At 37.1% G+C, this 25,033-nt stretch overlaps 2 protein-coding genes across 2 annotated transcripts in view; one reads left to right on the forward strand and one right to left on the reverse strand.

Moving 5' to 3' along the window:
- On the reverse strand, nt 1–2,924 carry LOC135786637 (uncharacterized). The gene is made up of 3 exons (XM_065296128.2): nt 2,283–2,924; nt 1,620–1,714; nt 1–1,407 (listed from the first exon to the last, which is right to left on the reverse strand). Exon 3 carries the CDS (start codon nt 1,254–1,256, stop codon nt 552–554), a length of 705 nt encoding a protein of 234 aa, XP_065152200.1. The 5' UTR covers nt 1,257–1,407; nt 1,620–1,714; nt 2,283–2,924; the 3' UTR covers nt 1–551.
- The window catches only part of zbtb8os (zinc finger and BTB domain containing 8 opposite strand), a 26,296-nt gene continuing 3,267 nt past the window's right edge, over nt 2,005–25,033 (forward strand). Inside the window, exons 1-6 of the mRNA XM_065296129.2 lie at nt 2,005–2,214; nt 5,695–5,719; nt 5,799–5,920; nt 6,546–6,628; nt 6,707–6,759; nt 24,932–24,968. Coding sequence (XP_065152201.1) covers nt 2,133–2,214; nt 5,695–5,719; nt 5,799–5,920; nt 6,546–6,628; nt 6,707–6,759; nt 24,932–24,968 — 402 coding nt within the window. The 5' untranslated portion in view covers nt 2,005–2,132. The remainder of the gene's footprint in view (nt 2,215–5,694; nt 5,720–5,798; nt 5,921–6,545; nt 6,629–6,706; nt 6,760–24,931; nt 24,969–25,033) is intronic.

Consider the following 25,033-nt stretch of genomic DNA (forward strand, 5'->3'; position numbering starts at 1 on the left):
TTCTATCCTAACCTCAATAGCAGAAATGATGACTGTTTGTGAAACCTCGCTTGTAGCTTTTTTTTAGGGGACATAACGTGAAAATCTGACGGTTTCCATGTTTAAGTGCTATAATTGGGTCCCCAGTGCTTCTATCATCCTATAAAATGTGAAAAAGAACCACCAAGTAACTTAGTTTTGGTAAACCATTCTCTGCAAGCATGTGAAAAAATAGGTCATTGAAATTTGGCTCCCGTTGTGATGTCAGAAGGGGATAATACTGCCCCTTAATCTGCACTATCCAACCACGGCACTACAAAGTGGCAATTTTAACATGCTATAATAAATTATCTATATGGTATTTTGAGCAAAACTCGTGTGAAATGTCCCCTTTAAGACAACAGTAAAAGTTTTGGAGAAAAAAAAACAAGGTTTGGTGTGGGCACAGCTAAAGTAAACCTTTAATAAACAAAGCTTTCTTTATTGCCAATATACAGATTAAATAAGATTTAGAAAGAGAAATAAATGACTACTGACATTCATAAAATGAAAATACATTTTTTCCGAGTGCATCACACATCACCCTTTTTCCCCGAGTGCCGTTTATTGTGCAAAATCAGTGAGTATTTATAAGTAAATGTTTTTCCACACTGTGAACACAAATAAGGTTTCTCTCCGGTGTGAATTCTTGTGTGTTTCCGAAGCGTATGTACGCGTTTGAAGCTGTGTCCACACAAAGAGCAAAAAAAAGCTCTCTCTTCTGAGTGACAATCATATTTGTGTCTTTTAAGTAACGCCTCACTGAAAAATGCTTTCTCACAAAGCGAGCAGGCATACGGCCTTTCACCGCTGTGTTTCAACAGATGACTTTGGAGTAAAATGGATGTCCCAAACTTCTTTCCGCACTGTTCACAAACAAAGGGTTTGGCCCTCCTTCTTTGCTCACCCATGTGGACTTTAATGTGTAAGTTAAGGTAGTCTGAACGCCGGAACAACTTACCACACAGTTTACATTCGTATGGAGTTTCACCTGTGTGTATTCGCATGTGAGACACCAAGTTTTTTTTGAGGCAATACTCTACGCCACAAATCTTACAGCTGTATTTTTCTCGGTGTGTCTCACTGCTGTTTGATGGCTGAGAGATTGGGAGTTTACCAGCTGGATTTGAAGAGCTTTCATCTGACACATTAATACATTTCTTTTTATATATCAGTCTACGGCAAAAGCGCCCTACTGACTCCTCTGCAGGGCTCAGTAACAAGGTTTCTGGACACATTTTAGTAAGGGTAGGCTCCTTTCCGCTGAATCTGAAATCCAACAAAAGACTCCTGATGCATTACGCATATAAATTCAGATGTCCGTAAATTAAGATCCTGCTTTATAATCCCAGCTTTCATATCAATGAAGTCAGGATGCTTGGCCATCAGCTAGGCAAACAGATATCAAACAGTGTAAGATAAGCAGTCAACACAAAGGGTAAACTTTACAATAATTTTACACCAGGTGTGACACTTTGTGTCATCCATTTTAAATGTATAAATTCACAGAAATTCTAACTTGAGTTTATTTTTATTATTTATTAATTACAAATTCAATACAAACTCTGTAAGAAACTAGGAAACATCTTAAAAGCACTTACCTGCCAGGTAGCAATATGTCAAATATTATCAGACCGTTTCTTCTTTCAAAAACTTTTACACTTCTTTGTTGACCATTGATGAAGGAGGCCACCTACTGCAAGCACATGACAATAACAGCAAGCTCATGTGAGATCACACTGACAGAAATGTATTTTTAAAAAATCTGCACTATGCGCATCTTCCTAAATTATTAAATTCAGTATTTTGACTTTAGCATAAAGTATCTTTATTTTTGCCTTTCTTTGTTTAAGCGAGTTATTACTTCTATCAGTAATGTTTTACAGGGTCTATCAGAGGATTAATTTCCTTAGCATTAAACCTCTGCATTTAAATATACCATTTCCAATAACAAGATTTCAAGCATTGTAAAAATGGGACTTTTATTTTGAAAGCCTGAGACAGCTACCCTTTGCACTGGCAGCTTAGCTGTTTCTGGCTTCAAAGTGCTCATGTTGTTTTCACGGAACTAGAGTTTTGTCTAAAGTAAAGACTCGATCAATCCGAGAGAAACAATGAATGACCGCGAACTGGACCTCACCGAAGAGCAAAAAGCTGTAAAATCAAAATATCCTCCCATCACAAAGAAATACGAGTGTAAGTGGAATCAAACGCACGGTCTATTCCGCAAGTGTCTTGTGAATACAACTATAAACAAAACTTACGTAAATTCTCTTAACTTAGAAGTTTGTCATCGACGTTGCAGTCATTTGGTTAAGTTAAATGTGTGAATTTCCGCTTAAAGCAAAATTACGAAAAACGCTTTTCACTTAAAGAAAGATTAAGAAAAACGCCTATGCTAAGTAAACAGATCACGTGATCGTTCTTCTTCTTCATGTTTTATGGCGGGTGGCATCCAACGTTAAGGCGCATTACCGCCACCTACTATACTGGAGTGTGAACCAGAGTAACTACCCAAACTTAATACAAAAAATTAACTTTTATTTAAAGAGATATTTAAATTATATTTTTAACCCCGTTTCCTTCAAAAACACATTTAAAGAGTGATAATTTTCTGATTGACAAGAGTTTTTGCTTTGCATCTAGTAACTCCTGTGGTGTGCTTTTGAATGTTTTTCTTTCAGTAATCTTATTTAGTGTTGTGTGACCCAGTCTCAATTTTGACATTATACTTTCCTCCGTGGAACTTCGCCCTGTCATCCTCACCCTTCCCACTTTTTTTCTGAATATCATACAGGTGTTCCATTTATCTTGTCATCTACTTATTATTTTAATTTTAATATTTGTCTTAATTTCTGTTTTGCTGGTTACACTTTACTTAAAGGGGTGTTCATAAGTCTGACATGACACCTTCATTATCATGACATGACACGTGTCATGAACATGAAGGAGATTTTATGCACGTTTATGACAACTGTCATTAAGTGTCATTTATTCAGTTTTGTCATTTTTTTAATGCAAAGATGACATTGTTTGAGATATCTTTGTTATGATAACTTGACATTAACAACAAGACAACATAACTGAGCACTTTTTACCAGTGTGATACAAATTGAATTAAGTGTTAATATTCTGTCATATAGTTTTATATCAGCATCATGAATATTTTGCCTGACCTCAAGTACAGTGGTACAAATATAATTTGTCATTAAAATGTCATTAAGTGTTAATACTATGTCAAATAGTTTTAGAACAGCGTCATGAATATTCTTTATTGTTAATTTTTTTTTTTTTAAGTTTACTCCATGTGGTTAACCAATAAAATCAACCACCCAATAATAATAATAATATTAATAATAATAATTTATATAATTATATTTTATTGCATTTGGAGAGATTCACCTAAAATTAAATAAAAACAGTAAAATAATGGGTTAAGCCATGCAGCGTTCGGTCCATATTACTGGAAAAACAATGAATTACAGTGAATTAAATTGTGCACATACATAAAGTTAAGTATAATTTATAATAAAGACGTGTCTGTTGCATTATATTATGGTATTTAAAACTATTTGACATAGTATTAACACCTAATGACTGTTTAATGTAAATGTTTACCCATAAAGCTAAGTAGTTTCTTAAGTTTGATAATTATTCAGCGATGTCATGTTTATGACAGATTTATTTATGACAAGTTATGATGTATTTATATCAAGTTGTCACAACAAAGACATCTCAAACAATGTCATCTTTGCATTAAAAATGACATAATTGAACAAATGTGACGTGCCTAAAATCTCCTTCATGTTTATGACATGTGCCATGTCATGATTATGAAGGTGTCAGGCCAGTCTTATGAACACCCCTTCATGTAAAGTGTTACCCCTTTAACCCCCTGTGAGCAGGCATCCAGATAAATGTAACTACTATATTTAACTTCTGTAGTCTGAAGAGTTTCATATATTTCCTTAACTAGGCCTATATGTCTTGCCTACCCCAGAATGAAAATGACTATATTGATAAAATCACTGAATTTGAATCTAAACACAGAATAATTTTGTTTAGTTTTACTTGTCCTACCCAATGCAAAGCTGTTGCAATTGTAATTAATTCAACGGTATCAAAGGTGGTCTGATGTTCTTTTATTGATAGATGGAATGGTAAATGCATATGCTGTTCTTCCTGTAGGATCTTAGATCCATCTGTATCCATATTGCTACATAATTCTGATACAGTGTCTGGATTCTATCATCCACTAAAATTGGCAGATTTCCTGTATCTTTAAAAGATGACTATTTTCCAGGAGATATAAGTCAACAAATACAGATGGAAATAACCATGGCGCAGTTACTTTTATCTGATTTACCTTGCAAAATACAAAAAATTTATTCTTGAATCTCTCTCTCTCCCAACATGGGAGAAATTCAATGGTGGTGGGGTTTCTAGCCTCCGTATGTCCTTATAAATTTGATCAGAAATTCAAGCTGCTTCCGTTGGAAACACATTGGTATTTCCTCCATTTCCAGATGAATAGCATCAACAGGAGTGTACTTGACTGCACCACAACTACAAAAGCTAGCTCACTGCTTGTGTTTGTATTACCTCTAACTTTTGTAATGCGGTTTTAGATGCTGAACAATATACAAAACTCCCATAATCTAATACTGATCTGATCAATGCTATATATATGCTTTAGACATGGGCCGGTTACTGGTTAAAAGGTATACAGAGGTTTTAAAGAGTCAAGGTTTCAAAACCACTAAAATTTTATGTGATACTGTTTTCAAGGTATAAGCTGTTTTTACACAAAAAAAGTTAAATAATTAAGTTTATAAATTTTACATTTAATATTATTAATACATTTTAATTTTATAATTTTTTTGAAATAATATTATAATTTAAGGCCTTATGTTTGCCTGGCATACATGTTGTATGTTGCTTAAAAATAAAATGTATTGTGTCTAGTTGAAAAGCACATTTAGTGTTGCAATGGCAATACTGCAACACCGTGAAACCGTGGTATTTTTGCTTAGGGTTATCATACCGCCAAAATATGCTTTTTTCATTGCACTTCTTGCTCCCCATGCTTATCCAGATAATCACCTCATAACTTTTAACACCTTGCATTTGTTTATTAATAATATTAATATGCTCAGTCCAAGTCATTTTGGAGTCAAACCACACTCCCAAAAACTTAAGTACTTTAACTCGCTCAATTAATTGTCCATATATTCTTACCTCCATTTATTTGATAGTTCTTCTTCTTTTTCTGGAGTTCATGACGGGTCGCGAAAATGTATTATTAAACCCACTAATCCTAATAAATCTCATGACTGCATTTATTTGTTTTCTGCATTTGGACCATCATAATAGTTTGTGTTTCCTTGTGGCTCGACATATCAATCAATCAATCTTTTATTACAGACTCGAGGTCCAAATTAAAAACAAGACAACATATCTATGCTTACCACAAACCAGAATTGTATTACTTTGTGAAAGTTAATTGAAATATTTGATTAAAATGTAATAATGTGCTTACTGTAATTTATATATTCATATTATTTCAAATCTTGAAAGTTTGTAAATTTTGCGATTGCCCAATGTTTGCGATGTCATTTATTGCTATGTAATATCTGTTTGTTTGTGACTTAACCACCAGTACTTTGTGTGTTTCAGATCTTGACCACACGGCAGATGTTCAGTGAGTATCTTTCCACAACTTATGTTCTGAATAAATTAAGTATCTAAATGAATGTGTTGTATGCTGTTTATCCCGGAAGGATTCATTCATGGGGTGATTCTCTGGAAGAAGTTTTCGAGCAGTGTGCTATGGCTATGTTTGGCTACATGACTGATACGGAAACTGTGGAACCCATTGACACTGTAGAAGTCGAATCAAAAGGTTAGAGAGAAAGTAACACACATTGATTTGATCATATTCATTCTTTCCCTGAATTCACTTAAATGAGTTAAATCTTATTTAAATTGGCTTAAACTTGAAACCGTTGACTATTGATTATTATTACCTCATACTTAGTGTACCATATTGTTTTTTCCTTCTAACACAAAATGGAAAGTGAGAAAAATGGACTATACCATTGAGACTAAACAATGGACTAAACAATGGACTTTGTAATCACTACAAAGTATTAAATAAAGTGTGTTTATTTTAAGTGTGTTTACTTATTAGCTGTGTTATTTCCCTTTATTTATTATGACTCAAGTTGTATACTTAAATGTTCTGATTTCTTTGTATGAGTTCAATATTTGGCTTGATTGCTACATCTGGTGGAAAATGTTGTGTTAATAGCCCACTTAGAAATCCCCTTACTGATAAAAATGCTGATGTGTCAAATACTTATTTTCCCCGCTGTACCTTTGAGACCAGACAAAGTATATTACAGCAAAATTGTGAAAATTTAAGTCTTGGAAAAATACCACTACACGGTCGTTTATAAGATGGTGATGAAAATATAATTATGGCACTGGTGTGATTTTCATGTAAAACTTATCTTATTTTGTGGCAGGAGAGGATTTGGAATCCCTTCTCTTTCATTTTTTGGATGACTGGCTCTTCAAGTTCAGCGCGGATATCTTCTTTGTCCCGAGGGTAAAATGCATCAATCTTTATCTTTTACATTCCTGAGACTTTTTCAGAGTCGTTTCAATCTCATTCTCTGTCTTACAGGAAGTAAAGGTCGTGCACATAGACCGAATGCAGTTTACAATTCGATCCATAGGGTGAGCATTCATTTCATTTTAAAAAATGATGTGGAAGTTATGTGCACAAAGTATTGATTTCTTATAGAAAAGCCTGGCAGACACTTAGATAAGGTTTTACTGGCTAATAACAAAAATACAATAAAAGTTTTGGAAATGGAAAGAATGGCCTGCACTGTGGGTGCAAAGCCCTATTGTGGTTGCTCAGTTTCTTCTTCTTCAAAATGAATTGCATTTTTTGAGGGCCTAAACATGCTCGAAAACTCATGAAACGTTGCACACACGTCAGAAGTGACGAAAATTTACATGTGGTATAGGCGTCAGAAGTGGGCGTGTAGAGATGACTCAATAGTGCCACCTGCAAAATTTCAAGAGAACAGCCCTCCAGCTACGAAAAACATACAGATACATAATTTGGTAGGGTCATCTATCACCTCAAGACCTACAAAAAAGTCCAAAGAGAACCAAGCTCTAAACCCTACAGAAAGTCGGCCATTTTTAATTTTTGCTGTGATTTCTGTGCAAATTTTGGCATTTCCAGGCTTCGTACTTTAATGAACTCCTCCTACAGATTTAATCAGATCATCGTCATATTTGGTCCATGCCATCTAAAGGCCTTTGCAATGTTAAATTGCGGAGATCTTGACTTTTCATTGGAGGGTGTGTCCATGGTGGCCTGACTAATTTTGGCGTCTTCGCCATGAAACAGGATGTTGTTCTAACTCAGGCTTAAAATGTCCAATCTGACCCACGCCTCACATGTTTGGTAAGTGTCCTGACTGGACACATCAACATGGCAATATTCAGTAAAAGGTATAGCGCCACCTGCTGGTGGCAGGAAATGCCATGTTTTACCCTGTGTAGGAATTTAATCAGATCATCATCATATTTGGTCAGTCTGATCTTAATGACTTTGCAATGATGAAGTGCAAGATCTTACATTTTCGTTAAAGGGCGTGTCCGTACCAGCCTGGCAAAGTTTAATGTTTCACCATGAGAAAGCTGTTGTAACTCAGGCATAGACTACATGCAATTGATAAGACATCAAAAACACATCAAAAAGGCAATATTCACTTACAATCATAACGCCACCTGCTGCCAAAAGGAGGTCTGGCATATCAAAATTTCTTTGAATATGCATCTATATTTTTACTCAATTAAAATCATATCCCCACTGTGCACTTCTTTTCTAAGGCCATAGGGTAGCGGTGCCAATATGTGCGAGGGCCGTTCCATTGCTGCTTGCAGCTTTAATTATTATTATTATCACAGCTGTGACCGCTGCACCCAACGATTCAGTGTATCACGCCACAGGACCATTAGCAGTGTAAACATGTGTGAAAACTTCTGGTTCTGTTCACAGTCGATCAAGGACTACTTTTTCAGCAGAAGGAAGTCTTTTAGTGATTTTACTTCATAAAAGTTCCATAATTACATAGGTTTTGCTTCAACTTTCTGTTGTGTGGTAACTGTCTGATCAAAGAAAAAAGGTCCTTGAGGCTGTGCTGTATCGAGAATAATTAAGGGTTTGCATTGCTTTGATTCATGCCTGATAACACCCTTCAGCCGTGACTTATGATATAGCCCCGCCTCTCGTCCGGTTCTTTACCCAAAGCATGTAATGAACTTTTGGACTGCCATGGTCTCAAAACCATCAAACTAAAATTAGGCAAGGACAAGTTTAGATTAAAAATTGAAGTATGTCATGTGGAAGGAAGAAGTTTTTGCATTTGTTATCCTAATATATGTGAAACTTTGAACAGATTTGCGAGACTTGAAGAGAATTTGTGTTGGGGTGTTGTGTTTTGTAACTCAGACGTCATCCTTTAGATATCCAGACAGAAAGGTCATTTTAGTTTCGGTAGCAGCAGACGGTGAACAAAATATAACAAACACTCATTGTTTTAGTGGTTCATATTATGTCATACAGTATGTGAACAAAACAAACATTATGGTTATTTTTTTTTTACTTCATATTGCCTAGCCAATACGAGGATAAGTGCCAGAATAATACAACAGGGGTTTGTACAAGAAATTGGTAAGTCGGCAGATTTCCAAAGGCTACAAATGGTAGGAGCTCATATACAGTATCAGGAGAATCTTGTTACACCCTGACTACTTGTTGTTTTAAGATCAACACACACCACAATTATAAGAATAAAAGTCCACTATAAGCTATTCAAAGGTTATATGGATAAAAGGTTATATGCAATAAGGTTTGCACCTGTCTTAAAGGGATAGTTCACTTTAAAAGGAAAATTCTGTCATCATTTACTCATCCTCATGTTGTTCTAAACCTGTATGAATTTCTTTTTTCGGATGAACACTAAAGAAGATATTTAGATATTTAGCATATAATGTAGGGCTGTCACTTTTCGTTCGAAAATCGATTGCACAATCGATCGGACCAACCAAAAAAAGTTTCGAAAACGAAAATAGGCAATCGATTTTAACCAAATATGTACACTATTAATTTTAAAAGAATTAAACAGTTAAAAATATAGATGTAACAAAACTCACAAACAAGCAGAAAAAGAAAATAAAGAATTCCGAAAGTGCAGTAGGTGTGCGAAAGCTAGACAGAAAATACCCAGCAATTTTACGCACCTATAGTTTCACGCTTTCAATCGCTGCATCTAGTGTTTTGCAAAGAAAATGGAGGACAACGTCAATAACCCTGTGCAACACGAGAGAGCGTCGAAATTGTGACCTTAAAGGAGATGATGAGTTATGACAAGGAGCCACCCTTGCGAGCTGACAGCGACCCGCTTTTGTGATGGAAGATTGGCAATACGAAATACGCAACTGGCAACGAAGTACCCGAGTTTCCCTGGGACATCAGTGCGGTCGGAGTGCGTCTTCTCAACAGATGGACATATAGTGAATGAAAAACGCTCTGCTCTTGACCCCTAAAATGTTGATCGACTTGTTTTCCTGACCAATAATTTGTAATGGCCCTAGTCTTTTTGCGCATTTCATTATGCCTGCCTAGTGCCGCCAAAGTGTCGGTTACGTTTAATAAAAAAATACACAGCATGTTCTCAACTTCAAGTAAGTCTATTTAAAGTTTCATTTTTGAACAGTTGTTTGAAATGGATCGAATCATTATTTAAAATAATTTTTGAATTGCCTAAATCATAAAAGCAGCCGGTTGAAGCCTGCAGTAATGTTTTTCATTTATGGCAGCAGTCCACTCTGCATATTTTTTTAGAGAATGTTGCACTACTGTTGCTGTTTTTTATTCTGCACGAAACTTAATGACAATGAATAAGAAATTTGCTGACTTGTGCGTTTCAGGCGCTCTCTTTACATTTGTCTGTTATTTGGCGTTGAAAATGGAAACGTCTTTTTTAGACATGGAAAATCGATTTTACAATCGATTCAACACTTATATATTAAAAATCGAAAATGATTTTTTCAAAAAAGTGACAGCCCTAATATAGTGTCCATTGACTTCCATAGTAGGAAAACATATTTTGGAAGTTTTGTGATAAATGATGAAGAAAATATTTTGATAAATGATGGAAAGCACACAGTTGACGGTACTCATTAAATTCCATCATATTTTTTATTCCTACTATGGAAGTCAATGGACACTATATGCTGTGTGTTTACCATCATTTCTCTAAATATCTTCTTATGTGTTCATCAGAAAAAAAATAATACAGGTTTAAACCACTGATCTATATAAATGACTGGATTGCGCATAGAACGCTTGACGTAACTGCGTGAGGTGAAGCCAGCGCAGAGTTCAAGCGGCCATCTTGGTATACCAAACCGGCAGAGAGCGTCATTGACTTCCATTCAAAATCATGATCAGAATTTACCACCTTTACAGCAGCTGTGTCCCAATTCAGGGGCTGCGACCTTCTAAGGACGTATTTTAAGACCGATTGCGTCACAGCAGCGCGACTTCAGGCTGGTAAGGCCGTCCCAATTCGAAGGATGCTTAGAATGAAGCCTCAAAATGCGTCCTCATTTCTCCGCGCTGTTAAGGATAGAACAAATGGATCCTTAACAGCCGAGGATATCCCAAGATTAATTGCGCGCCTGCAACGGCAGCTGGATATTCTAAAATAAACAATTAAAACCTTCATTAAATAAAAGTGTGTATTTATCAAAAAAAGTTTGTCACTGTTTTACTATTATAAGTTATGTTTTGTGTTAATATTATTATTTTTATGATGCATATATTTCTAAGGTTGATTAATTTAATTTAATATACTGTTGAATAGTTTAATCTACATCAACGTGTCATATTTTCTAAACTAAATTAATATTTTTCTGATTTCATATTTATTTTAATAAGTCAGAAACGTTTCCGCTATGTCCTGCTGACAGGCGCAGCAGGTGACGCCAATTATGGGTCGTCCGAAGGTTAGACCGTCTCATTTCAGTTCTCTTCGCGGATTTCTGAGGCTGCCACCTTGAAAGACAGAGTGCTCATATTTAAGGTCGCATGCTTAGAAGGTCGCAGCCCCTGAATTGGGACACAGCTAGCATATCAGTTACACAAGGTTAATTTTTAGGAGATGTGTACGTAAATTATTTGTTAATTCTGGTGTTATTTGCAATGTTTATGTTTTAATCGGGCAGGATAATGGATTTATAAAAAACGTTAAGGTGTGTTTGCTGCATTTGTTAATCACACGGGTATAAATAAAGTTTTTTGTGACATTCAGCTACACGGTGACGGTCAGCGTTATTTCTCTAAATAAGTTTAGGTAACTTGTAAGTTTAGATAACATAATTACAAAATTATTGCATGCACATACGGTACAAAGCATGATTATTTATTTAGATTTCAGAATGAGCACGTTTATTGTCATTAATACTAAATATGCTGCGGTCTGTCTGCTGATCTGATACTGTAATAAAGATAAATGTATAATAACTGATTAAAACGCAAAATGTACAACTTTCAGTAAATAACTATTTACATGCTTAGGTCGTTTGTGTTGTAATAATGTACAGGGTAACTTCACATATAAAAACGAAGACGAGTAAAGTGATGTTTTATCATTAAAATCTGATAACGTCCATTGATTTAATAGAACGTTAGGGTATACCAACATGGCGGCGCGGTGGCTTGTCAACTGTGACGTCATACGCAATCCAGTCATTTATATAGATCAGTGGTTTATACCAACATGAGGATGAGTAAATAATGACAGAATTTTCATTTTTGGGTAAACTATCCCTTTAAAGCCAAACTGTGGTCCAACACCCATTTTACAATAGATTTCAGCTATTGTTTTGTTCACCTCATGTACCTTTTCTGGCAGAAACATTATTTGTGTGGATCTGTCTGATGCAGCTGTTCAAATATTCCCTACACCTCATTTGTTCAGTTTTTATTGTGATGATATCTCTCCACCGGGTACCTTTGAAAGAGGGCCATTGATGTTGCTGTGACTTTAAATAAAGCTCACCATTGGCAATGCTTTTCCAGGCAAAATAACCTGGCTCAGTACCTTGCCATCAATAGGCGAAACTTCCACTACAGATTAAACTTTAAAGGGCATGTGCCTGTTTTAATGGAAATGGGTAACTTGGGACCCGAAACCTCGATTTTGTCTAAAGATTAAAAGGTGTCACAGATGGCTATGTGGTTGTAACCTTGGGTGATGATGACATCAATGGCTCTCTTTCAAAGGTATCCAGTGGCGCGCTATCATCACAGCTTGCTTTTGTTTGATTGCTTTGCACAGGAATTATGGTTCAGCAGTATCCAGGAATAATAGACTGAATGGCTGAGCATCTAAGCAGATAATTTCAGTGGTTGACTGGTAACCGGTTCCCTGAAAGGGCCCCATGGTTCCCGACATCCTTGCATGCTTTATGAGAATTCCTCTTGAAAACAGAAAAGGTGCTGGTTGGTTTAAAAATACGGTTGACTTGCTAGTAGAGAGGTTCCGATGCCATTTGTCTCTACTCGATACCTATACGTGGGCTCATGGTATCGGCCGATACCACTGATCTGATTCCTGTATGTGTATGTGTATATACAGGTGTATATACTACTATCCCTGTATGAATTGATTATTATTTTATGGTGTGCGTCAGTGAACTTTAAATCCACAAATCTAACACTGTAAACTGAAAGGGTATTTTAGTTTTAGAATATAATGGTACAAAACAATGCATTAAATAAATCTAGGAATATAAAACATACTGGGGCGGTTTCCCGGACAGGGTTTAGGTTAAAGGGGCCATGGCATGAAAATCTGACTTTTTCCATGTTTAAGTGCTATAATTGGGTCACCAGTTCTTCTATCAATGTAGAAAATGTAAAAAGATCAACCCAGTAACTTAGTTTTGGTAAACCATTCTCTACAAGCACATGAAAAAATAGGTGGTTGAATTCTGGCTCTCCTTATGATGTCATAAGGAGCTCTTATTATAATAATACCACCCCTAAATCTGCATTATCCAACCACAGCACTGCTATTTAGTGCAGAGAGAAAGAGAAAATAATTAACAGCACAATTGAGTTTCAATTGCAACAAACCACAATCATTTTAATCAATGTTTGCTCTTCATCCGCTCATTTGCATTTTAAAGGACACACACCTTTTTGCACAGACCTACAAACAAAGTGGCAATTCTAACATGTTATAATAAATTATCTATATGGTATTTTGAGTTAAAACTTCACATTTGTGCACTGGGTACCCCAAAGATTTATTTGACATCTTAATAAAGTCTTGTGCCATGGCCCCTTTAAGCCAGGACAAGGCCTTGGTTATATTAGGACATTTAAGTCGGGTTTTTTTTTACAAACATACCTTACAAAAAAACAGTACAGGCGTGCATGTTTAGACAAAACAGTGGCACTAACATATGTTAAGATATGTTAATGCAAGAAGTTTTTAAAGGCACACAAGGCAAGTCTGAGTATTATTTCTCTACTAGCTCCCCCTAGTGTCTGGGAGTAAAGCTTTCTACATCTGAGACTTTACAAGACTGAAGGACACCGGGTCGGATACAGCGAACTTGCAAGTGGGGTATTCTTCCTACAGACGGTAGGGGCAGGCGAGAGAGTCTTCATTCGTCATGTAATGAGTCATTTAACCATATACCGACTTACGAAGATGACTTATTAACATAAAAATGCTGCCTTGTGTCCCTTTAAATGAAGGCAGCTCAAACATGCATTATAGTCGGGGACTAGGATAAGCCCTGTCCAGGAAATTACCCATTATGTATGAATAATATAAGAAAATAATCTCTATAAAACTTAAAAGTCCAGAAACGATTTTGTCTAGAAAAGGCTTTTCAGTTTTTAAATACAAAAAAATGTCCAGCCACAATGTAGTGAAATAAAAAACTTGAGTAATAGAGCAGAGTTCATCCTTCTCTGTCCTAGCCTTCGTGTAACCTTCGTGTTTTTTGGGGTGACACGTCTTCAAATGCTATATACAGTTACTAATTTTAATACTTGTGCCACCCATTGAAATTGCAGCATGGCATATGAGACATGTTGACGTTTTATTAGTCTGAAATACTGCCTAACATTGGACATACGGCTAGCGCGTTTCCATTTCTTTGCTGCTCTAAACATTGGTTGCTTGTGGCAACACAGCGCAACTTCCTGTGTTTGCATTCAGAGCAGCGAAGAAGAAATTAGTTCCGATTTGCAGCGTTAGCTTTAGCGGGCATAATAGCAAGGGCTGGGTCCAAAAACTGTAAATTTCTGCATTCTGTGGCAGCTTTCCAAGGCAGGAAGGCATCAAAGCATGTCCGAATTCATTGTTCGGTTTACTTCCTGACTCCTGAGATCTTGTCCCACAATTCTTTGCGTGTGCGCACATGGGGAATGTGATTGGTCGAGCCCGGTCGAGTTCAAAAAAATTAAATGGCGGCCAAGAAAGCGGCTGGAGCACAAATTTAGTGTAAATAAATGTATATTTTCACTTTTTCATCTTTAAATTGCATTTCTAGCGAGAAATTAAAGGGGAAGTCCAATCTAGACATTTTAGCCTGTTTATCACGGGTAATTTATGTCCACTTTGCATTATACATGAGGAAAAATAAATAAATTTGCACGATTTCGATTATTAGATTGATAGTGTGTTGAAGCGGAATTTTCGTAACGGTCTTTAATGGACACAATTAACCAGAATGCACTGCGCGAAACTGATTCATTAGCTCCACCCACTAACCACTGTTCGATGCAGTCGTCAGGTTTGTTTGACTTCATGCGGCGCCGCAGGAACCGACAGCTGGATGACGTCAAGGTTCCGCGAAAGGGATTTAAAAGCAAACTCCTCCGTATGATTTCGCGAATCGCTCTCGCGGTACTTTGACGTCATCCCGCTGTCGATTCTTGCAACGCCACATGAAGTTGAACAAGCCTAATAACTTCTTTTACCGCTCAACTAGCTCTCAAATCAACTCAAGTCAACTTGAAGTTAGCCGGCAGACGAACCCATCCAAAGAGTAACTCCGCTTTAACCGTCTCTGAGGGGGAAATCACCAAAGCCCTCGATAAAAGATGACTAGAACCTGTGCAGTATGTGGATGTAAGGACAACAAATTCAGGCCACCGGGAGTTTTTATTGTTGACATCAACGCGACCCTCAGCTGACCCACCACTACACTACTTTGAATATGCAGCCAGCACTTTCGTCAGGAAGATTTTGAGTACTGTTTTCAGCCCAGTTTTTCCGCGGACTCAGGTAATGTAAAATTGTTAAAATATCTAAAACATCATTTGGCTTAGTTGTTGCTTGTTTTGTGTAACTACGGTAAACATACTACGTAGAAAGTTATTATCATGTTGTTGTTATTATAAACACGAGCAAAGCAAGCTAACGTTAGCTCCTGTGCAGCTGTCAATCAAAAACGTTATCATCTACTGTCAATCATCTCGCCTCAAGACCCGCCTCCATTTAGAACATTCAGAATTAATGTAGTCGTGCATTTTTCTTCCGGTGATTTGATGACGCGTCAAATCACCGTTACTGTAGCAGTTAAAAGCTTTAATTTTTTATATGGAGTTAGTACATTTGATGGCAGCACAATCAACTACATATATGGCATGAAATATAGTGTTGGAGCATAATGTAGTTTTAGGGTGGACTTCCGCTTTAATATTGTAGTTTTCAAATATGTGATTAGTTATCACAAAGGCGCTCTCTGTTTATATTTCAAACGCGCTGCCTTTGAAGTGTGTCCGGAAGCGTTTCTCTTAGCTGCCTTCATGCCTCCGAAGTCGTTGCCTCATGAGGCAGCAAGGCAACAAGTCAGCTGCCTACGTTTTCGGACGCAGCCTAGGTCTTGTTTGAGAAAATGGTATTGGATCTGTAAATGGGTTCAAGTAGTTGCCGATACCCATGCCAGATTTTTGTGTGGTATCGACGGCATATCTGATGCTGGTATCGGAACAACCTTACTTGCAAGAAACGTTAGCATTGGCATTCAGGCCAGAAACTGACAAGCAAATAAAGGCTAACCTCTTGAGAATTTATATAAGGTTCTCTAAAGCCAAAAGCAGTCTCATTAGACATGCTGTTTTGATTCTCCTGTTAATGTGACATCACACTAAGGGGTTGTGCACACCAAAACCTTTTAACGCGGCTGAAAATGCCTGGACACACCAAATGCCAACTGTTTTTTTAGCTGATTGCCAGCTTTCTTCAGTCGAGCGCTTTGGTAGCTCTGATACTTCAGCTGTGAGCCGGTTGTTTGCTGTGGTAATGTCCCGTCCCTCCTCCGCTGTGATTGGACGGCCGTGTGAGAACTGACATTGACAAGTTGAATCTCTTTCAACTCTTGACGCTCAGCGCCGAGTGCGGAAAGAACGCAGAGCGCCGATTTTCAGCACAAAAAAAACCGCTAGCTGCTGGCTTATTAGAAAAACGCTGAGCTTCCAATTAAAAACATGCGCCGGCCGCGGGCATAAAACCTTTGGTGTGCACGCCCCCTAAGGAAGCTCTGCCCACTGACAGACTGGATAATTTTACCCCAAAACTTTTCTAAATGTGTTTGTTAGCACGTTGTTGTGCTAATACGCACTAATAAATCACTCACTATCTGTTGGTAAGGTAGTGAGCTGCAGTAGTTCATTTCCATTTGAAGGTACACACGCTCCCACCCAAGTAGAGGCATTTTGGACATGCTATAATAAATGAACTGTGAGGTATTGTGAGTTGAAACTTTGGCATAACACTGCACAGCATGATTAGCAGTGTACACATGTGTGAACCCTTTTGGTTCATAGTGTTTGTGTCATGCCTAACAACACCCTTCAGCCGTGACTTACGATATAGCACTGCCTCTCGTCCCTTATTCTTTACCCAAAGCATGTAATCAACTTTTAGACTGCCATGGTCTCAAAACCATCAAACCCAAATTAAGCAAAGACAGGTTCAGATTAAAAAATGAAGTATGTCATGTGTGGATTTAAACCCACGGGGTATGTTAACTGTGATCTGAGGAAGATAGTTTTTGCAAATGTTATCCTAATATATGTGAAACTTTGCACAGATTTGCAAAACTTGAAGAGAAGAACAGAGATTTGTGTTGCGGTGTTGTGTTTCAGACGTCATCATTTAGATATCCAGACAGAAAGGCCAGTCTAGTTTCACTAACCGTGATGTAACATACAGATGGTGAACAAAATATAACAAACACTCATTGTTTTAGTGGTTCATATTATTTGCGTAGTCTATTGGGAACAAAACAAACATTATGGTTATTTTTACTTTGTATTGCCTAGCCAAAACAAGGATACAAATATTACAACGTTGGTTTGTACATAAAAATGGGAAATTGGTCAGATTTTCAAAGGCGACAAATGGTAGGAGCTCATTTATCAGGATCATCTTGTTACACCTTGACTACTTGTTGTTTCTAGATCAACACTCACCACAATTATGAAAATAATGAGATGCAAGTCCACTATAAGCTACAACCCCAAATCAGAAAAAGTTGGGACACTGTAGAAATTGTGAGTAAAAAAGGAATGGAATAATTTACAAATCTCATAAACTTATATTTTATTCACAATAGAATATAGATAACATATCAAATGTGAAAGTGAGACATTTTGAAGTGTCATGCCAAATATTGGCTCATTTTGGATTTCATGAGAGCCACACATTGCAAAAAAAGTTGGGACAGGTAGCAATAAGTTAAATGTACATATAAGGAACAGCTGGAGGAGGACCAATGTTTAGGAATGGGAATGTTGTCCAATTCTTGTCTAAAACAGGCTTCTAGTTGCTCAACTGTCTTAGGTCTTCTTTGTCGCATCTTCCTCTTCATGATGCACCAAATGTTTTCTATGGGTGACAGATCTGGACTGCAGGCTGGCCATTTCAGTACTCGGATCCTTCTTCTACGCAGATTTGACGTTGTAATTGATGCAGTATGAGGTCTGGTATTGCCATGTTGGAAAATGCAAGGTCTTCCCTGAAAGAGATGACGTCTGAATGGGAGCATATGTTGCTCTAAAACTTGGAAAAACCTTTCAGCATTGATGGTGCCTTTCCAGATGTGTAAGCTGCCCATGCCACACGCACTCATGCAACCCCAAACCATCAGAGATGCAGGTTTCTGAAATGAGCGCTAATAACAACTTGGGTTGTCATTGTCCTCTTTAGTCCGGATGACATAGCGTCCCAGTTTTCCAAAGAGATCTTCACATTTTGATTTGTTGGACCACAGAACAGTTTTCCACTTTGCCACAGTCCTTTTTAAATGAGTCTTGCCAAGGGAAAACGCCTGCGCTTCTGGGTCATGTTTAGATTTGGCTTCTTGTTTGACCTATAAAGTTTTAGCTGGCAACGGCGAATGGCACGGTGGATTGTGTTCACTGACAATGTTTTCAGGAAGTATTCCAGAGCCCATGTTATGATTTCCATTACAGTAGCATTCCTGTATGTGATGCAGTGCCGTCTAAGAGCCCGAAGATCACAGGCATCCGGTATGGTTTTCCGGCCTGGACCCTTACGCACAGAGATTGTTCCAGATTCTCTAAATCTTTGGAGGATATTATGCACTGTAGATGATGATAACTTCAAACTCTTTGCAATTTTTCTCTGAGAAACTCAGAAAACTATTTTTCACTGCAGCATTGGGGGAGTTGGTGATTCTCTGCCCATCTTAACTTCTGACAGACACTGTCACTCTGACAGGCTTTTTTATACCCAATCATGTTGCCAATTGACCTAATAAGTTGCAAATTGGTCCTTTATCTGTTGGTCTAATTTTCTGGCCTCTTATTGCTGCCTGTCCCAACTTTTTTTGGAATGTGTAGCTCTCAAGAAATCCAAAATGAGTCAATATTTGGCATGACATTTCAAAATATCTTACTTTCAACATTTGATATGTTATCTATATTCTATTGAGAATAAAATATAAGTTTATGAGATTTGTTAATGATTCCATTACTTTTTTATTCACAATTTCTACAGTGTCCCAACTTTTTCTGATTTGGGGTTGTATTTAGAAGTTGAAATGAATAAAGGTTATATGCAATAAGGTTTGCACTGGTATTCAAGGCAAACAGTGTTTTACCCTATTACTATAGATATCAGCTATTTTCCAGGTGTTGACATTATTGTGTAACTTTTTTGGCTTAAATTCAATTTACTTAGGATTTAAGTGGGTGAATCTGTCTGATGCAGCTGTACAAATATTTCCTACATAGGGCTGTCACAATGATTAAATCGTCTCATTGCGATTGTTTGACCTCATCTTGATGATTTTAGATCACCGCAATAATTGCACATCTCTTTAAAAACACAAGGGGGAGCTGCAGTGCCTGTATAAAGAAGACTGTATGAGATGGTGCTCTTTAACTGACAGTGTAATGCAATACTTTGCAAAGCCATTCACTTAAGAAATGCTGCAAAACTTTGATAAGCAGTATGAACTGCCAGGTAAAACATAAATTTCCAAAACAGAAATTCCCAGTTTAGGGAAGTGAAGGATCGGTAAGGAATTGCTGCTTAGTTCTGGACATGTGGTCCAGTACTAATATGACCTTAGTAGGATTTGCTACTATTAAAGGCCTGTTCTGGTATAGTCAGTTTATTTTGATTGCACTTTTATTTTTCAGACACTTTATTGTGTTTATTTCTTATGAAGAATTTTCAGTTTTTGAAAATAATTACTTTTAAATATGTGATATGTGTATTAATATTTACTGCCAGGTAAACCTTGCAAAAGATTTAATTAAAATAATCACAACAATGTGAGAAACTTGTTTCATGAACAGACAAAAAAATGTAAATATAAGATTTAAACATCAAAGCCCTAAAACAGGCAATTCATCAATTTATTAGACAATTAACCGTCAGCCAAATTTCATAATCATGACAGCCCTATTTCTACACCTCATTTGTTCAGTTTTAAATGTGATGATGATATCTCTCCGCTGGATACCTTTGAAAGAGGGTCATTGATGTTGTGACTTTAAATAAAGCTCACCCTTGGCATTGCTTTTCCACACAAAATAACCTGGCCCAGTACCATGCCATCAATCAGGCAACACTTCCACTACAGATAAAGGCAAATAAAAGGCAAACCTCTTGAGAATGTAAGGTTATAAAAAGCTATCTGAAAGGATTTCTATATTTGGACACTGTGATCTTCTCTTACTTGATTTGGTTTATGAAAACAGGAGAATATGATGCTGAAAAGTACAGTATGTCATGTAACTGTTTTCCATTATAAAGGAAAACTTTATAATTCACTTTTACAAGCTGTTGGACATAAATGTGTCTTGGCAGTGTGTTAACACATTGAAAAAATCCACCCATTTTTGAATCCCCATTAAACCAAAGCTTTTTTAGAGCCACTCTTTGATTCTCTTGTTAATGTGATGTCACACTGACAAAGCCACGCCCAAAACCACTGACTGACAGGTTAATTTTCTCAAAACGTATCTAAATGTGTTTGTTAGCATGTTGTAGTGCTAATACTATTGTCTCAGACTGTATTCACAGGAATCAGATCCGTTTTTAACCGAAAGTGTTCACTGTCTGTTGGTCGGGAGTGATGAGCTGTAGCTCATTTGCATTAAAAGGTACAGACGTGATAACAGCGCTTTTTTGCTCCCACCCAAAAAGAGGCATTTTGGACATGTTATAACTAGGGATGTCAAAATTAATGTGTTAATGCAAATTCATTTTAACGCCACTCATTTTATTAACGCGCAATTAACACAACATGCAATTTCTGTTGTCTAGATGAGTCAGAGGTTTTCATAAAAATAAGAACATTAAGCTCTCGTCTAGCGAATCCAATGCACTTAACGGTCATTAAACATCTAAAATGATCTTTATCTGTACGTTTCTTGAGAGGTGTGCCGTCCCAAATTCATAATCTAAAGCAAAGATGCGTCTTCATTCACTTGCCCGTATTTTGGCTTAGTTTTTAAAGCATGCAAAAATTTTAGAAAACAGACTGCAGGACTTGCTTGATGTAAAATTAATTATTAAGCGAGGTAAAAGTTTTATAATAGAGAATGTTAAAATATAAATAACACATTTTTGAAAATTTGCTCATCCCAACTCAATTTGCCAGCACAGGTCACAAATGATGCAGCAGCAAACAGAAATGGAGAAAGAACAAGGTCTTCTAAAGGGAAAATCATATATAAATGGTTCTTTTGAAAATGTAAACAGGCTGTTGTAGACATACAGTTGCATTTAGCATATTTATTTGTCCAAATCCATGTTGATCAGAGCATTAAAAACTTGAAAAGTGTTAAATTTAGGTCAATTTAGAACAGATAAAAATGTGACATTAATTTGCGATTAATCGCGAGTTAAGTCATGAAATCATGCAATTAGATTCAATATTTTAATCTATTGACAGCCCTAATTATAACAAGTGATTTGTGGGATATTTTGTGCTGAAACTTCACAGACACATACTAGGCACACCTGAAACTTATATAACATCTTGTAAAAATGGCCATAATATGAGATTTCAGCTGTTTCCTTTAATTTATAATATTTCGTCCACGCTCTGTAACTTTTCGTAAACCGGATAAAATATAATCTTGAACTGAAACGGGTGGATATGTCTGATGCAGCTGTACAAATCCTACACGTCATTTGCGAGTTTTCAATGTGGTGAAATCTCTTTGAAAGAGGGTATTTGATGGTGTGACTTAATATTGCTCGCAGCTGGCAGAAAGTATGCCAGCTTGCTTTTGTTTGATGGTTTAGTACACCTTGTGGGACCGATAAAAAATACTGAGGAATTTTGGTTCAGCAGTTTCCAGGAATGGAGCTGACCAGTTAAGCGGATTAAACAAACTTTCACTGTCTGACTGGGACCCCTTCCCTGAAAGAGGCCCTTGTTCCTGACATCCTTCTTCCAAAAACAGAAAAGGTTCTGGTTCATGTAAAATAATGTGAACTTGTTAGAAATGCTAACATTGACATTCAGGCTAGACATAAAACTGTCAAGCAAATAAAAAGCCAACTTTTTGAGAATTGAAGGTTGTTATACAAGGCTCTCTGTAATGATTTCTATATTTGGACACTGCGATGTCTTGCCTGATTTACTTTATAAGAATAGAATATGATGCTAAGAACTAAAGTGTATTGGGTAACTGTTTTCCAAGAGTTAAAGAGGACATATTATCCAAAATCCACTTTTACGAGGTGTTTGGACATACACTCTAAAAATGTCTGGGTTATTTTTGACCCTAAATGGGTAAATATTAGACAGAACACACCGCTGGGTTCAAATGGACCCAATGCCGGGTTGTTTTTTACTTATACCTCATGTTTGCATAACTTCAACCCAACATTGGGTAATTTTTAACCCAGCATTCTGTCCAATATTTATCTATTATGGGTCAAAAATAACCCAGCCATTTTTAATATGTAGCGTTACAACCAAAAATACATTAAATTTTTTTTAAAATCTCCACCAAACCACAGCATTCGCATTAGACATGCTGTTTTGATTCTCTTGTTAATGTGACATCACACTGATAAAGCCAAACCCACAGCCACTGACTGACTGGTTAATTTTACCAGTCGTTGTAAAGTGTTCGGATCACATTAAGGTTTTTGAGTCACGGATCGGATCACTTTTCAGATCAGCAAAAATAAAAAAAGGATTGAAATATCTAATAACAAATCATAAAAATTACAACATTTATAAAAAAAGAACAAAGTTGCACATCAAGTAAGGTCTAACATTAGCATTACGTACAGAAATCGAATACATTAAATAATAACACTGTATTTATTGTATTAATTAAATGTAATTATTATTTTTTTAGAGTTTCGGAAGTGATTTTCTCTTGGTTGTTTGATTTACATTAATGAAACAGACTTGAGTAAGTTAATTGAGATTACTGTCTCTTTAAGACCAAATAAGCACGCACACACAGACAGACAGAGGGCGAATTACAAATGGGGCAGCATAAACAGTCGTCCCACATAAAACATTATGGGCCCTATCTTGCACCCAACGCAATTGACTTTGTCAGTGACGCATGTATCATTCGTATTTTGCACCGGCGCACAGCGGGTTTTTCCCTCCACAGACGCGCGTCGGCAAACTAGGGAATGAACTTGCGCTCCCTGGGTGGTTCAGCGCAAAAAAGGAGGCGTGTTGCGGCGCAAACCATCCCTGATGCTATTTTGCAGTTTCAAAAAATAATTGCGTCACTGACCAGAAAAAAAACTAGTCTAAAGTCAGTGGCGCGTTGCGCGTGGTTCATTATGCTATTTTAAGGGCGCATGCTTGACCATAATGTATAGCGTGCACAACGCGCACACACTTTGCTTATCTAATCTACACAGATGCAACAGTTATTTTTGCAAATCATAAATTGTAACAATAAAAAATAATAATACACGAGATAAGGGAAATCATAGTGGTGAGCAAGCATTGTGGTGATAGTTTTTATTTATTGTGTGGCTGCGTTAAAAAATTCTCATGCAAATAACGATTAAAATATTTTCATAAGTTTGTTGTGTGGCTGTATTACGTTTATTTTATGTAAATAATAATTAAAATGTTTTCATAAGAAACCTTAATGTATATGAACTTGATTTGTAAGTGTTCTTTGGGGTTGGAGTGCTTGCGTGTCTTGGGTTCGATTTCAAAGCCCCCAAACCCTTTCAGCGGTGAGGGTGGACGCAGATCTGTGTAGAGGCAGATCCACCTCCCATTATACGGTGTGTCTGATTTATGCTGGCAAGCTTGGGATTCCCCCGTCTCCTGACATCATTGTAGCGCTTGGCGCAACGATGGGGATGCCAGCTGATGAGACAATTGTGGCTATTTTCTCTCACACCTGTTTAACCTACGCTGATTTGGGCGGGTTTCTCCCATCCCCATACAAAACAACTTCTCTGTCTTTGACTGCTCTTGCAAGAACGTCGGTCTCCTCGGCTGTAAACCGCTCCTGGCGTGCGCCTGGTAAATCCGTCATAATAATAGCAACCCGCCATGGAACTTGCGCACTTGCGTTTAAAGGGAATGTTGGATAGCGTTCTGATTGGTTTATTTGACGTTACGCCCAAACCACACCTATGAATAATGAACCTACTTCAGACCAACCCCTTATTGATTTGCGCCCGGCGCAAGAGTTATTTCTCCCGCCGGGATAATAGCAACAGCGCCCAAGATCCGCCCACAAAGTCACCTGCGCTTTGCACTTCACACTTGCGTTTCAGATCGTTCAAATAGGGCCCTATGTCATTTTTCATTGCTCTATTAGCCACATGTATTTTAATACACTACAGTATGAGATACAGTGACGCAACTCTCTTAAGTTTACACATCAATCTGCTCATCTTTGAAGGATGATCACGTCATGAGCATCAACTGCTCACTTTAGCGCCTTTTTGTGGTTAAATTGTTTAAAATCACTTGATTTTTAACATTTGCAAACCTTTGAAACACGTTCAAATGATAAACTTTCCCTATTTAAATTTGCGGATGAATCCGCGAATAACATGCAAGCTGAACTACTGTCTGTTAGTAAGGGAGTGAGCAGCTGTAGCTCATTTGCATTTAAAGATACGCACATGAAAACGCCTTTTTTGCTCCCACCCAAATAGGGGCATTTTGGACATGCTATAACAAATGACTTGTGGGGTATTTTTAGCTGAAACCTCGCTGACACATTTTAAACACACCTGAGACTTATATAACACCTTGTAAATATGTGCCACTTAAATTTCCTCTCATTGTTTGATTCCAGGTGGGGAGAGGAATTCAGTATAAATAAACATCCTCAGGTAAGCAGCCACTGCTATAAAAAACTATAACATAAACTTTCACATCTGGTAAACAGAAGCCTGTT

This window comes from Paramisgurnus dabryanus, chromosome 20, assembly GCF_030506205.2.
Source record: "Paramisgurnus dabryanus chromosome 20, PD_genome_1.1, whole genome shotgun sequence".
Taxonomy (NCBI): domain Eukaryota; kingdom Metazoa; phylum Chordata; class Actinopteri; order Cypriniformes; family Cobitidae; genus Paramisgurnus; species Paramisgurnus dabryanus.